At 38.1% G+C, this 16,932-nt stretch overlaps 1 protein-coding gene across 5 annotated transcripts in view; it reads right to left on the bottom strand.

Annotated features, from left to right (window-relative positions):
* Positions 1-16,932, bottom strand: part of RFC3 (replication factor C subunit 3) — a 775,950-nt gene that overhangs the window by 535,245 nt on the left and 223,773 nt on the right. For 4 of the 5 annotated variants that reach the window (XM_059902817.1, XM_059902818.1, XM_059902819.1 and 1 more), the window contains exons 4-5: positions 4,071-4,208; positions 1,252-1,319 (exon numbers count right to left, since the gene is read on the bottom strand). In XM_059902817.1, the coding sequence (XP_059758800.1) occupies positions 1,252-1,319; positions 4,071-4,208 (206 nt within the window). Of the gene's footprint in view, positions 1-1,251; positions 1,320-4,070; positions 4,209-6,774; positions 6,977-16,932 lie in introns of those variants that run through there. The other variant, XM_059902821.1, reaches the window with a different exon arrangement.

Genomic DNA, 16,932 nt, shown 5'->3' with positions numbered 1-16,932 from the left:
GAAAAACAAACAGCTTACCGCCCACCCCCCTCCCCCAACTGACTTCAATTTAAAACACCTGAAAAACAAACAGCTTACCGCCCACCCCCCTCCCCCAACTGACTTCAATTTAAAACACTTGAAAAACAGCTTACCGCCCACCCCCCTCCCCCAACTGACTTCAATTTAAAACACCTGAAAAACAAACAGCTTACCCTCCAACTGACTATTCTTGCTACAGAGAAACTCTCAAAGAGAAAAAGAGGGCAAAGAAGTCAGCTTTAGTTTATTTTCCCAAACAGCCATTGTCTGTCTCAATTCAATATTATTAGATCAATATACATAGTGTTTCTTTTATAATCATTTCCTTGTCCAGAATCTGAAATATTTTGCTTTTGTCTATGGAATTACCACTCTCTACTTTTACGATCAGACCCTTTCCCACCAACCTTAATTTTTTCTTTGACATACCTAGGAAAAATAATATCAGTCTGTTAGGGTTCTGAGGACTAAATAATCCATGTAAAGCTTCCCACATAGTGCCTGCTACTGAATACACATTAGCTTAAAACTCTCTTCCTCTTATTCCATTCAGCCTAGAAAGGGATGCTCGATCTCATTGCTGTGCCACTGCCCGTAAAGTTGCCTTTGCCTGAAGATGTCCTTGATTCTGTTCTCCTTCAAGAACATATCAGACCCCGTAGAACCCTGAAGGCTTAGCCAACTTTACGTCCAATACAATCATTTCTACATCATTTACTTAAGCAGAAAGTAACTGCTGTGGCATGTTTTCAATGTGCCTCCCGACAAGATCCTAGTCATTATCTCATGATAGAGAATACAGACAGTGTGGCTGATGGGCTATAATTCCCTCTAATCAAAAAACTGAAACAAAGAAAATGGAACCCAAATTCACTTTCTGAAATATTTTTTCAGGCATTTACAAACTTTTTAGACACACTTGGCTCACCAGTTCTGAATGAGTCAGTATAATTCAACAAAAACTTACTGACTATGCAAAATACTTTGTGTAAAGCACAGAGCTCTGTAGAGCAAGAAAACTTAATGAAAATTATTTGACTTCAGGGGTATCAAAGAGAAGGGAAAGTAGGAAGGTTCTAGGCTCACCGTCTCACACAGGGCAGCTTCACTTTTATCTATTGTATATATTGTTTCCATACATAATTTTATTTCAAAAAAACATTCTCTTTAAAAAAAAAGTCTGAACATCGCTATTCTAAAATTGCTTATTTCTATGTAGTAGCAACTTACCTGGGATTAACTTCAAGGTGGTAATTGCTTGCAATAGTGCTAATTTCAATTTTCTTTTTAGATGGAGTCTGTGGACAAAGAAAATAGTTTTTTTTTTTAATGTTTATACATGACTATTTCTCCTCTTTTCTGTATTTCATTCTTTTTAATTATGTAAACAATTTATGTTTACTAAAGAAAGAAAACTTTAGATGACCACCACTAATGCTTCAACTTCATTAACCCCATTCCTTTCTTAAGGTGCATGTAAACATATACGTTTTTATGTACATTGGGTCATATCACACAGTCTGTTTTTAGTGTGATCACTTTTCTCCTTTACCTCCAGAAATCTCCAAACCATTCCCAGTTATCAGATCATCGCTGTAAACAATTTGCCTATGTCCTTTCACAGCCTTTTCCACAATAACACACAAAAATAAACACATACTAATACATTACTACATAGAGTGTGTCAGCGTACTTGCAAAAATTGTTTTAAAAAGAGGCAATCGTATATATTTCTCTGTGTTTTGCTTTTCCTTAACACATCTAGACAACCTTCTCAGACAAGTGGTATAGGCTGTTATAGTTGCATATCAACTGTAACATGGATGTCCCAAAGCCAGTCATACAGATGGGCATTTTGTTTCTTGCTTTTTACAATCTCAAACAATTCCGTAATTAACATCCTTGTGCATATGTCTCATGCACTGCTTTCACTTCTATGTAACAGATTCCCAATAAAAGATCTGATGGATTGAAGATGATGTTTTCTAAACTTTTATATGTATATATGTGTTTATGTATAACCAGCCACTGTCCAAAAAAATCTAACAATTCACTTTTCCACTGGCAACAAATACTCCTCGTTATTCCTCATCTGCAGTAGGTTTCATCATGTCTTCAATTTTTGCCTATTTGATGACTGTGTAATAGACTCTCACTGCTTTTCCTCAACTACCACAAAGGTCAAACATCTTCACATAGGTTTATTGACTGTTTATCTTTCTCTCCTGTGACCATATTTTATTCAGTTTTCTACCAGGTTGTTTTTCCATTGTCACTTTGTAAAATCTTTTATCTAACACATTCCTTTCAAATATTTTTTATAATCCTTCATTTTTCTATTGAGCTTATGTATATTATCTTCTGTCATACAAACTTTTAAAATTCATATATACCCAAGTATATACTTTCTTCTACAGCTCCCATGTTTTTTATTAAAAGGTGTTCCTGACTCATACACTGTTCATACAGTCTAAGAAATTCTATTCTAAGAAATTGTTTCATTTTACCATTTCAGTCTTTAACTGATCTGGATTTATAAATTATGTGTCACAGGGATTCAACTTTATTTTCTTCTGGGTTGGTAACTAGTTATGCTAGCACATTTTGCTGACCAATCCTTTTCCTACTGATGTGAAACAGATCTTGGGCTGTCATATTTCTGGGCTCTCTATTCAGTTCCACTGATGTAAATCTCTATCCCCATGCCATAACAATATTGTTTTGATTATAGTAGCCTTACAGTATGGTTTAATAAACACATGTCCCACTTCACAAATCTTCTTTTTCACAATTATTTTAGCTAGTCTCAGAAACGTACTTTAAGATCACTTCATACAATTAAAAAAATAAATTGCATTTTAATTGGAATTTCACTAAAATTTATATTGAACATGGGGAGAACAGATACTTTAAAATACTACTGAGAACAACCTATCCATTTGATCAGCTCTTGTTTTTTGTGCTTTTATAAAATTACGTATAAGGTTTTCTTATTACCTTTCTTATTAAATTTGTCCCTGCATATTTTAAAGAATTTCCACCAGGATGTACTACCAACACCTCAAATTCAATGTGTCTAAACACGAGCTAATCCACATTAGCCTACAGTCCATTTATCCTCCTAAAGATTCTATTAATAGCACAACCTACTGTCCAGTCACTCAGTTTACATTTTTTCAGTGCCTAATATGTGCAAGACACTATACCAGAGGCTATGAAGAATGTGAAAATGATGGCAACTGGACTGATTGTGGTGATTATTTCATAATGCATAAAAATATCGAATCACTATGCAGTATACCTGAAACTAATATAATGCCACATGTCAAGTATAACTTACAAAAATATAAAATTTACCCTATATAACTTCAAAACAAATACAATCTTGTCAGAGTAAAGATGTATAAATAACTATGATCAAGGCAAAACAAAGTAAATGCTCTAAAAAGTATAAACTATGGGTTGTAGGAGGAAACATTAATTATACCGGGTTGGGGGGGCACTTCCAAGAGGATACATTTCAGCTAGATCTTAAACACTGTCAGTAAGGAAAGAGTATGAAAATGCATTGCAGAGCATGAGGCTACAAAACACAGCCAGGGCAAGATCACGGGAACTCTGAACATCCCAGAGCCTCAGGCCTCCTCTCCCAGTCAGTCAGATGCCCAATCTTTACCAAGTCACCGGATTCCACGTTTAAAATTTTTCTCCAAATCATTCCCTTTCCATACCCACTACTGCTCTCAGAACAATGAACTTTAGAAACTTGAGTTCTAGTTCCAGCTGACACTAATTCGAATCTGAAATGAATCCCACCACCTACATCTTACCCAAAGTCTCCTGTAGCTCATATTTCTTCTCTAACGTAATGTAACTTTTGTCTGGTTATAATAGTTAGGTCTGTAAATCAGCAACTCTCAAACCTGTACACCAGGATTACCTGTGAAATTCTTACTTAAATCACACATTGGGCAGCAAAGGGTCCTATATGATGAGGACTGAAAATCCCTGCTCTAAATATTTGGAGGGCCTCAAAGTGAAATGCTTACTGTGATGGTCTGATGTTCAATTCTCAATTTTTCCACTCCCACACCATAAAGTTCACGTAGAATACACATAATTCTTGTCTTTTTTCCAGCACCTGATGGTCCATAGACTAACAGATGAGGAAAGTCACCACACTGCACCTGGAAAAAAAAGAACAAGGCATTTTCCCCAAACTACTGCCCAACGTGTGGAAGTAAACTACTTTTCAAGTATCAAATATTTTGTGTCTCTACCTATGAAACTTCAAAAATGTGTGGGTGTGTGTGTGTGTGTGTGTGTGAATATATAGAGAGAGACAGATCTTTAACTCTGAAATGCTGATTATCCCCCTGGGATTAATGCTATATAACTTATATATCTAGCACAGTACATGTAAGATACAACACTATATGCTAGAAAGCAAGAAATCCCAAACCTGGCTGACTGTCAGAATCTTCCAGAGAACTTTTAATAAAAAGACTAATTAATTACTGGACCCCATCCACAAGATTATGATTCAGTAACTGAGACTGATGCCTGTTGTAGTTTGGGCTTCTACAAATAGTCCCTTTGATAAGAAACGAGTGCATCTGGTTTTATTTGGAAGGTAAAGGAAAACTTTGTAGGGAAGCAGGAAAGCAAGGAAGGAAGGCAGCCAACAACAGTGTTGTTAACTTAAATACCACTCTGGGCACCTGGGGCGTGATCCTGCTGTGGATACTCTTGAAGCCAGTGAAAAATACACCACACTATTAAACCACCCAAGGGTGGAGAAGCTGGAGTATGATACACTACCTCTCATCAATCTTTTGCTGGCTTGGGAAAGTGAATGGAGAGAAAGAGAGGGCATTAATTCCCTGACATTTCAAGTCTGCTTAGAGGTGTCAGCAAGAGAAAGCCTTCAGAAAATGCAGATGCAGGGAGTCGCAAGTCGGTCTGTGTAATTTTATAAATTAAGAGCAAAGGAATGGAGTGGGACGCTGACAGTGCTACATTTCAAAACAAGATTGTTTTTTAAAAACGTTCCCAGGTGATTCTGATGCTCAGTCAGGTCTGGGGATCAGTGTTATGAAGGCTATAAAGATGACAAGAACACAGACCTTAGCTTCAGGTGCATAAAATCTTGTGGAGCAAAAGTTTTATAAATAACCGTTTTAGAAAAAATGAAAATAAGTATCTTAACAGAAGTGCTTGTTACAGTGAATGTTAATACTTTGTAAACTCATCTATCTCTGGCACTGAAAGAAAAAAGTGTCAGGGAAAGGAACTATTTACCTAAGACAATGCATAGAAAATAGTAGGTACTCCACAAATATAGCCTTCATTTTTTTAAACTTCTATCTCACCAAAAATAAGTTATGCTGCAAATGTTTCACACTTTTATTAGGTTGTAGATTCAAAGGTAAACAGGTGAATACTTTTGAAAAGCCAAATCTATTAACACAAGACTAATATACTAAATTTTTGTGCAAATATTTATTCCAAATTCTATATAATAGAAAACTGGCAATAGAATATAAAATATAGCCCATGGTTAAGAAAATCAAAGTCGAAGCTACTGTAAGAAAATGCAATTTGTCTATAAATGAAGCTGTATTCATTTATAAATTGCATTTTCTTAGAATAGCTTTGACTCTGATTTTCTTAACCATGGGATATATTTATTTAGATTTATTTAAATAGTATTTTAAATACTAAAAATAAATAAAATAGTAAATTAATAGATTTACTTAAAATTAGTATAGTATTAGTATTGGAATACCAATAATTTTAAAAGAGAGTTTAAAAAAAACACTTCACTCTCACACCACCACCAACTTTTCTAATGCCTTTCATATATAAGGATGGAGTTCTTTTATTACAATTTCTCACTAAAAAAAAAAACTTTACAAATAGTACCTGTAATTCTGAAAAAGATGGGTACTGGAAGACCAGAGCGCTGAGCAAAAACACTTCCATCAGGAAGTGGTACTTTAGGCCCTTAAAAATAGTAGATAAGTGGCTTTTCTACTCAAGACCCTTCTTCCATCTCCACTCTCTACAAACTTCAGTTTGCTTTTCACAAAGCACTGCCATTAGATACTTTTATCAACTACAACATAAAAATAGGCATCGCGACAGGGAAAAGAAAAATCTTCCGTTAAGAAATTAAACTCAAGGACAACCTAATACCACATATTTTAGAATTAAAAATGACCTTAGAAATTAATAAACCCAATATCTTCCTTTTTGTAAATGCGGGCAATGACACCAAGAAATTGTACGTAAGCCTATTAAAAAGTCAGATGATGTCACGTCTCTGTTCAAAACGTTCCAAAGCCTTCCCATCTCACTCTATTAAAATTTACGGTATCGGCACTTCCTCCCACCCCCAAACTTCCCCATTTCCTACTCCTCTTCCCACTGGCCCACGGTTAGCCAGCCACAGTGGCCTCCCGAGTGACGGGCTGTGCACACTCCTGCCTCAGATATTCTGCACCTGCTATGCCCTCTACCCGCTCCACTCCTCCCCCAGAGCTCCCTACTGTGGGCTCTCCCACTTCCTTCAAGCTTTGGCTCTGATGACAGTCCTCAGGGAGACTTTCTTTGTTTACAAGCACAGTCCCCGCCCCCACACCGTGTCCTCGTCCCAGTTTTACTTTTCTCCACAGCATTCATCACCTTCTGAAGCGGGAGGGCGAAGGCCTCCCCTCCTCCGGCTCTCCCCGCCCCGTCCCGCCGACTCACCAGGTTGCGCAGCTGGGCCGCCTGCTCCTTGTGATAGTCCAACTGTCCCAAGGAGCAGGGCCGGTATTTGTCCACCCAGAGGCTCATGCCAGCCCGAGTTCCCGGGGTCCGACACTCGAACTTCCCGCGCGCTCGCCCTCCGCTCCGGACGCGCAAACAAGTTTTCCCGCGAGCTCCAAATCTCGCGACATCACTACCGGCGCGGTGGCGTAAACGAGTTAGGGGCGGAAAGACTACGGAAGCCTAGTACGGACAGAATTCGGCGCAACGTTGGTTACCACCTACTCGTTAAGGCTCATTGTTTTATTTAAGGATTTTCTTTGTTATCACCCTCTATCATAGTACAGGAATTATTAAGCAAAATTGGAAATTTGGCTCTGATACTCTAGGCGTCAAATCCGGGAACTTAAGAGAGACCACCCCCCCCCAAATTCATTTCATTCGTTCATTCATTCACTCATTCGTTCTACAGAAACTTACAAAATATTTACTGTGTGGAGCTCTGTTCTTGGCACCAGAATATATCCGGCTTTTCTCACTTGGCAGGCACCAAAAGAAGCTTTATTGAATAAACCGCTAAAACTAATATCTAATCTTCACTACCTTTCCTTACCTCCATTCCTCAAGATTCTTACTGAATTTAAAGCAAAGGAATCTAAAGTTTGTGAAAAGCTACAGAAATGTGGCCACTCAAACTGCACCTCTTAAATGCACTTCTCTAGGTGTATGTAATTTTAATTACTTATTTAACTTATGCTTTTATTTTACGTATTGTTCAAAATCCTAAATACTGCCACAGGACAGGAATTGATTTCCAAATATGTTTAATAACCTTCTATCAAGGTGCCCCCTCTCATTCACTTATGACACAGGAATTTATTGTATTCTTTGAATCATCATATTTACTGAATTATTCCGTAGGCAAGAAATTATTGGGCACAATTAATAACACCACCAAGTATAAGACAAAAAAAATCTCTGTTCTCAAAAAACTTTTTAAACACCCTGGGAGACTTCTGCCTCAAGGCCTCTGAGCTTATGATTTCCTCTTTCTGAACCACTTCTGTCCAAGTGTCAACAGAGCTGGGTCCCTCTTCAGGGTGTTTGCTCGGAGTCATCTCCTCAGTGAGGCCTCCCTGACCATCCTATTTAATACTGCAAAACTCTCCACAATCCCTATGCTCCTCCCCTGTTGAACTGGGATGTTTGAAATTAGAAGGTAAAAGAAATCAAAAGCAAGGGTATTGAAGTGTCATTTATGTGGATATTGGAATCATAAAAAATAATTATTACCATGAGAAAGAAAGTGAATCAGGTGCTAAAACAATCAATGAATTGACGTGAGTGACAACAAGCATGGCAGACAACTTCAACAAGGAGGGGTTCATGTAGAAAGTGGAGTCTGAAGGCCTGTGTTTCAAAGTTGCGAGTTCTAAGGAAGCAGAAATGGTGTGGAGGGGACAACAATGCATAAGAAAGACACTTAGCTCACCTTAACTTGCCAGATTTCACAAATAAAAATACAGGAGGCCCAGTTAAATTTGAATTTCAGATAACTTTTTAGTATAACTATGACCATGCAATATTTGCAGTAATATTGCATGGGCATACTTATACAAAAAAAATTCATTGTTTATCTAAAATTAAAACCTAATTGGTGTTCTGTATTTTATCTGGCAATCTCACTCCAGACCCTTGAATATATGGGATGTGAGAGATGGCTGCTCAGAAGAGAGCCAGAACATGAAAGAAGTATTCAGAGAAGAAGGTATGAGTACACAGCAGTAGCCAGCAAACTACAGCTCCAATCACTTAATGACTCAGGTTCCTCAGCTCAAAATGGGGTTAATGAAACTTGCTTTATGGATCATCTGAAGATTAAGGGAGGTAATGTAAACACCTGTCACACAGAAGGCATGCAATAATTAATGGTTACATTTTATTGAGAAAAGACATATTCACAGTGATGTCTGCCATCTTGTACCTATAACCAAGGACTAAAAAGAACCAACCAAACCTTCCAAAGACCCTCAAGATGAAGGACTGTGTTACCTGGGCTCTTCTGCTCCTAACCCTTGACAGTTCATCCCAGTGCACCTCTCTGGGGCAAACCTGTAATTGGTTCTTGCCAGAATCAGGAGTAAGGTTCTTCTCCAGGCTGGATCTAATTTTGGTTCTTTAAAGAGAAGTAATGAGGAAGAAATTTCAGGGTCTCAAGAGGCTGAGAGACTAGTTAAGGGTATAAAATATATATATAACTTTGGCTTAGCCCCTATGCTTGTGAGTCTTCTTCTTTTTTCATATGCCCACACTTTCTCTGTTCATTGGCCAGTTAGATGCAGAAAATCCAGAGGAGGGCTTTGAAGCTCTAGGGGACAGTTGAGGCCCTTGCTAGAAGGAAACTGGGTCCCTGCATCTTAGCCCAGGGTGATCCACCCTCTCCCCAAAGACAAAGCGGGTAATTTATTGGGGAGATGATCAAATGGATCAGCAGTGAGAGACTGAGGAAAGCGAAACAGGGGAGGAAGTAAAGCCAAAGGTGTGTTATCAAGGTCACTTCCATGGGCAACTGGGGCTTGATCCCTCTGGGGACTTTCTGAGGAATGAATAGAGTATTTCTTTGAATCATCTATTGAGGAAAGATGGGAAGAAGCATTCATCCACCAGCTCCCATACTCTATTGGTTGAGGGTTTCTCCCTTGAGGATGGTAATTCCCAACACACACACAGTTCCGTACTGGGCCTCTGTGCTGGGCAGGACCCTGCCTGTGCCCATGCTGTCAAAGGACAACAATCCTACCATTTTTTCTTATCCATTCTCTGTTTTCTTATCCATTTATTCTCTTATGCTCCAAGAAAACAGGTAATAACGGGTTTGTGCTTTCCATATTAAATTTACACACAGTGTTAAAATATCCCAGGATATTAAAGATGGAATTTTTTTTTTTTTTTTTTTTGGCTGCACTTCACGGCATGCAGGATCTAAGTTCCCCTGACCAGGGATCGAACCCACGCCCCCTGCAGTGGAAGCAAAGAGTCTTAACCACTGGACCGCCAGGGAAGTCCCAAGACTGAATTTTTATAAAGATAATTATAATAGAAATAATAGCCATGATTTATCAGAGAGGTTGATGCATAGCAGAGAAGTATTTTTCTCGTAAAAGGAAAACTGGCATGTCCTTAAAATGCCAGGGATTCTCAAACTGAGTGGGAAGGCAGACAGTTCTTTGGCTAGTGTCTCTTTGCCCCTGTGTGGATGACACCATTCATTGCTTCAAAAAGGAAATCCAAGAATTCAAACCCTATGGTCCACTCTATGTCAAGGGCTGCTTCAGCCAATTGTCACCAGTCAAGAGTATGTGCTAACTGAATGACCTCTATTACTAGAGTAAATTTCCTTCTAATGTTCTATTTTTATTTTGTTTTTAATATGAAAATTGTTTTCTTTCTAAATGTGTATTTTTTTTCTTATGTTAAATCTGTTGATTACATTGCAATGAAAAGAGGAGGGTCTCTGAAATAATGTCTCATGAAAATGAAGGCAAAGTACAGCCGTGGTGTGCTACAATGTAGGGTTTTTTTTAGGTCATGTGAGGCACTTCTGCCCATAACCTAAGTATCCTAGATAGACTTCTGAGTGTGTTGGGTGTGAATTGGCATGGCTGGTGTCCCTGGCTCTGAGGAGTATCTCAGGACAGCAGAGGTTGATAGTGGACAATGGGAATGTGGGTGCTGTGAATCAGAGAGCACGTCAGCATGGAGGGTCTTCCTCCACGGCTCTCTGAGCCACACGTCCATGCAACACCACCCATCCAAACAGGAGCCAGAGCACAATATTGAGATCTGTGCCTGGATGACAGGGATTGGAGGGTAGGAACAGCAGACACCACGAGTGCTTTCATATTCAATCAGACAAGTACTGTCATTTATGTTTTTATACATGTATGTATCTGTGTAACCATAATCCAGATCAAGATATAGAACATTTTCACCACTCTAGAAGGCTCTCTCATGCCCCTTCCCATTCAATACATCCCTCTGGAGTAGCCACTATTCTAAATTCTACCATTGTATACTATTTTCCCTGTTCTTAATCTTCATAGAAATGAAACCGCGTAGTATATTCTCTTTTGTGTCTGACTTCTTTTATTCACAATATATCGTGAAATTCATCCGCTTGTATGTAGCAATAGGTTGTACCTATTTTTATTGCCATGTAGTACTGCACTGTATTAATATCAGGCAGGCTTCCTGGGATGTCACCTGTGCAATGTCACATAGCCTTTTGCTTGGTGTAATGCTCTGCTGTTGCCATCTTGAAATTCTTAATAATCTCTTAACAAAGCACTTGAATTTTTAAATATTTTGTGCTGGGCCCTGTAAATTATGTAGCCAGCCCTGATCAATATATCTTAATTTATTTATTCATTGTACTATTGATGGACATTTGGGTTGTTTCCATGTTTTGGTTAGTAAAAATAATATAGCTGAACATTCTTGTGCATATATTTGAGATATGTACTAATTTCTATTGGACACATGCATCTAGGAATGAAATTCCTGAGTGATAAGGGTAGGCATATGTTCAGCTGCAATAGATACTAACAAGAGTTTTCAAAAATATTTGGACCAATTTACACACCCGTAAGCAATGAATGAAAGTTACATATTTCATATCCTTCCTGACAAAAGCCTCTTTCTTTATCGTGGTAAAATATCTGTAACATAAAATTTACCATTTGAGCTATTTTTAAGTGTACAGTTCAGTAGCATTAAGTACATTCATTCACATTGTTGTACAACCGTCACCACCATCCGTCTCCAGAACTTTTTCATCATCCCAAACTGGAACTCTGCACCTATTAAAAGTAACTCCCAGTGCTGGTAATCCCCAGGCTCTGGCAACCAGCATTCTGTTTTCTATAAATTTGACTAGTCTAGGTACCTTTATAAGTGGAACCATATAATATTTATCTTTTTATGTCTGGTTTCTTTTACTTACTCTAATGCCTTTAAATTTCATCAGTGATGTAACATGTATCAGAATTTCATTTCTTTCAAGGCTGAATAATATTCCATTGTAGGTATATATACCATAATTTGTTTATGCACTTATCCGTCAATAGACATTTGGGTTCTTTTCATCTTTTGGCTTCTGTGAATAATGCTGCTATGAACATTAGCATGCAAGTATCTGTTCAAGCTTCTGATTCCTATTCTTTAGGGCATATGCTCAGAAGTGGAATTGCTGTAGTACTATTTTTCATGGCAGTTGCACCATTTTATGTTCCCACCAGCAATGCACAAAGGTTACAGTGCCTCCGCATCCTCATCAACCAGCAAGCCTTTTTCATTTTAGCCATTCTGGTGGGTTTATAGAGGAATAATTCATGGTATTGAGCATTTTATCACGTGCCTATTGGATATCAGAATATTCTTTTGTAAAGTGGTATTCAAGTTTTTTTGCTATTTTTTTACTAGATTGTCTCTTTCTTATTGACTTGTTTCTTTTCAAATGAATATATTGTAAATATCTTGTTTTCTATGCGTGACTTGGTTTTGAACTCTCTTAAAGGTTTCTTCTGATGAACAGAAGTTTTTAATTTCATTGTAGTTTAGTGCATATTGTTTTTAAAAGATGTTTGCCTACTCCAAAGTCATGAAGATGTTATCCTGTGGGCTTTATAAAACTTTATTGCTTTATTCTCATATTTAGATTTTAAATCCACTGGAATTGATTTTTTTCTGTGATCTACGACATAAGAGTCAAGGTCCTTTTTTTCCCCATGTGAATATCCAATTATGCCAACACTATTTATTGAAAAGAACTTTCTCCATTACACTGTCATAAGCCAGGTGACATATATGTGTGGATTTGTTTCTGAACTCCCTATTCTGTTCCATTGGTCTATTTGTCTATACAGGCACAGATACCACACTATCCTGATTACTGTAGCTTTATGACAGGTCTTGATTTCTGGTAGTTTGACTTTTTTTCTTCTTATTCCAGGCTCCCTTTGCAAGTCTTTGTGCTCTGCATTTTCATATACATGTTAGAATCAGCTTGTCAGTTTTGCAAAAGTCTTGGCTAAGATTCTGTTTGGGATTGCTAGTTACAAGTATTTAAACCCATAATTGAATATTGTGGATTTCATCTCTTTGGTCTTAGAAATCATAAAATATAAATTGTTCCACTTGAGCACATTACAAATCTGTCACCCATTTTACTCAACCCTTTACATATGAAGCTGTAATTTCAAAAGGGGAAAAGCACTTTTTTCTGCATGACTTAACTGTGATATATATTTAACATGTCTTCAGTTGCCCTTGCTACCGTCTTGAAAGGTAATATATTAAAACTAAAAATAGTCACTAACAGATGTTGAAAGGGAGGATTTATTTTACATAAAATGGCATAAAAAACCAATTACAACTTTAAAAACACAAAATGTGATTAAATATCCAGTGTAAAAAGAAGAATGCCTTTATTACTTTGAGGTTCTGAGACACTTGTCACTGATATTACTTCATCTTGATGTTTTAAAAATGACTAATCTGTGGCCTCTGAGAGAGGGATCTAGTAATGAGGAGATCCCACAGTGGAAGAGAGCAAGAGGGCATTGCAGGCAACAGTGCAGGAAAGTCCCAGGCAACAGTGATAGAGCGAGCTTGGCAAACGACCTATTCAGGCTGGAGCAGGAGGACACCTACCTCCAGAAGACGAAATTAGTATCTAATGTGCTCACACATTCTGAGATGAGATTTACACATATGCAAGAGGATATGGGGAAATTAGCAGGATGTATTAATACATTAAAAACTAACCAATGAAAAAACAATTAGCAAGAGCAGTGAGCATAAAAATTATATAAAAGGAATATGTAGTATCTAAGAAAGGAAACATTATAACGTTTTATCATGTGGCTCAACTGTGCATAACACATATTCAAAATAATACAAACACCACATACTTATCTAACTAGAAATTATGATATAAATGCACTGGGAAGATGACGGGAGGGGAAGTGTGTCTAGGTGTGAGAAGGGAGTGATATAAAAGACATATGACCTCATTTTCCATAGTAGGCAATCAATAGCTAAATTTTCAAAATCAAGAAATAGCAGTATTATGTTATTAAGAAATATGGAGTTAACGCCAACACACACACACACACACACACACACACACACACACACACACACAGTTAAAAGTGTCTTTTCTGGGAAGCAGAAATAAAGTGGTAAGGCAGAGACCAGGAACAGGGATGCTATTTTTCACAACAAGCACTGTGGAACCTTTAACATTTTTCACTATGTAATCTGATAAAAGTAAAATTTAAGTAAACAGTACAATGATTAATACAAAGTGAACCCAAAGAGTATACTGGCCTCTAGTGCCACACAAATTAATGTTATTCATTTTGCTAATAGCTTTAAACAGGACTTCTAGGGACACCCACCTAATCAGGTAGGTCGGGAAAGTTTCTTTGGAAAAGTAATACTTAGGACGAAGCTTGAGCAGTGGAATCAGCCAGAAAGGGAGCAGAAGAGTGTATTTTAGAATAAAGGACTAAAACTTGCATAGGCCCTGAATAGGGAAGCTTCTGGGCTCATACTGAAACACTTGTTGGGCCTGAGAGGGGTAAACACAGAGGACAAAAGCATGAGAAGAGGCTGGACAGGCCAGTGAAGAAACTGCACTGAACGGTCCTCCTGGGTTTTAGTAAGGATTTTTTGGTCTATATCCTGTTTCCTCCAGTTACCTCCTCAAAGGTAATGTAACAGGATTAAGCTGGTTCTTCCCAACTCCAACATCCTACGATTCTAAAACCCCGAGCAGTTTCCCCAGGGATTTCCTCGGTGATGGAAAGCTCTCTGCTGAGTGTCAGGGCATAGCTCCACCCTGGCCGGGCTTCATCCTGGCTTCTTTTTTGACTTCGATTAAGTCACTTTCTCTAGGCCTGAATGGACTCAACCACAAAAATGAAAGCCTGGGCTACATAACTCCTAAGGGCCCTGCAAGCCCTAACACTCTTTTCACTTTTGCACTCGTCTCTGTACTTTTACCCAAAGGAAGAATTCCCAGTCTTTTTTTTTTTTTTTTTTTTTTTTTAGAAAGCTGCGTTTCATAACTACTTTATTTATTTATTTATTTATTTATTTATTTATTTATTTTTGGCTGTGTTGGGTCTTCGGTTCGTGCGAGGGCTTTCTCCAGTTGCGGCAAGCGGGGGCCACTCTTCATCGCGGTGCGGGGACCGCTCTTCATCGCGGTGCGCGGGCCTTTCACTATCGCGGCCCCTCCCGTTGCGGGGCACAGGCTCCAGACGCGCAGGCTCAGCAGTTGTGGCTCACGGGCCCAGCCACTCCGTGGCATGTGGGATCTTCCCAGACCAGGGCTCGAACCCGTGTCCCCTGCATTAGCAGGCAGATTCTCAACCACTGCGCCACCAGGGAAGCCCAGAATTCCCAGTCTTCATTCACATTTTTGTGTGAAACTCCTTTTTGCCATGATTTTTATCAGTTCCTCAACTTCTCAATTTTTGACATGTTTCTACAAAGTGGAATGGCAACACCAGTGAATGCTGGTTTTAGCAAATGGGACACAGAGACAATGGTCTAGGATGGGTGGCAGTCTATCATGACAGCTTTAGATCAGTTCATTGAAACATTGTTTTTGAAAATATAGTTTGCTTTTTTCTCTCAGAAATTATTATATTTTTATAAACTAGATAATATTTTCAGCAACATTATTATGCTTTTTCTATAATCACAGCAGCTCATTAACCCATAGTGTTTAATTATTTTTTCTCATTTCCATATATTTTCTGCATTCCTCTTCACAGGAGTTACAAACAGAAATGCCAGCATGGGCTGGACAGGCAAATGCATGATCTCAGCTTGGGAGAATAAAACAGGAAGAGAATGCAGTAAGTTTCTTCCCACCAAAAAGGGGTGGCAGCCCCTCAGCTTCACTTGATCACCCACAAGCAGGATCCTGGACCACTGGTCACAGAATTTCATGTGTTTTGAAAGAAGCCACAGTCCAGACTTTTTTGTACAATCAATCTCCTGAGAAAAACAAGGACACTGTCAGGGCCAACAGAACTTATCTGCAGGCCAGATTCAGCCTGCCTCCTTGGCTTGCAAACTCTGCTTAGACCTTGTAACATTCAAACCTCAGAAAGAGAAGCAACAAACTCAAAATTCAAATCATGCAGTATCTGGTTTATTCTCCCCTGCTCGATCCTGGAGGGAAAACTCTGGTGCAGACAGAAACGGAAACAATTGACTAAGAGAAACGAGGAGCTCGTTTGATGGTCACTGATGCAAACATCCTCTGCCTCCTAGCGTCAGGGATCCCGGCAGCTGCTAACTATTATCTGAAAGGCTATCCCTCTGGTTTAACAGGTTAATGGAGTTTTGCCTGCTTGGTTTACAAAAATGTGTAATATAACACATTTATCTATATTTTTCACATTTGAAGACTAATCACGTTTTCTATAAATAATAACGTGTCCACAAATGATACTCAGAGATGTAAAGCAAAGCACATCTGACCATTTAGTAATTTATTTCCACAATGATCTGTAATATGGAAATCAATTCTCTTTTTCATTTCTGAATGAAAAGGCTCAGAAATCCCTTCAGTTTCATTTATTCTGTGAGTTGGATGATATATATTACAGCCAATAATTATAAAAGGGTTTTATTATAAATAATGTGATTATATAAGTAAAAGTGCAAGGATTAGTAATAACTTCTAACAGAACCCTATTGATTTTCCTTATATTCCTTATACTTTTTTATGTCTCTGATATTTTTTATTCAAATACTCTGCTAAATTCCTCATCCTTCCTACCTCTTAAGTTGGAGGAATGATTACATTTTATAGGAACTATTTACCCATAGAGGTAATTTTGAATTATCATGTCCTTTCATATGGTGCTTTTGAATATTAGTCATTAGAAATATAGTTTCAAAAAGCAGTTCTTTTTATTCATGGGTTATGGGTTTGAAAACATCTGTATTTTAGATATTTCCCTAGGAACCATCAGTATTTCAAACTTACTCATAATTTTGCTACTAATTATTGTAAGAAAAACATTAGACCTGCAATTTCTACGTTGCATTTCACTGGTAAAACTAGATACATTC

Source organism: Balaenoptera ricei, chromosome 18, assembly GCF_028023285.1.
Source record: "Balaenoptera ricei isolate mBalRic1 chromosome 18, mBalRic1.hap2, whole genome shotgun sequence".
NCBI lineage: Eukaryota > Metazoa > Chordata > Mammalia > Artiodactyla > Balaenopteridae > Balaenoptera > Balaenoptera ricei.
The sequence above is the reverse complement of the archived record's forward strand: the minus strand, read 5'-3'. Positions and strand labels throughout refer to the sequence as shown.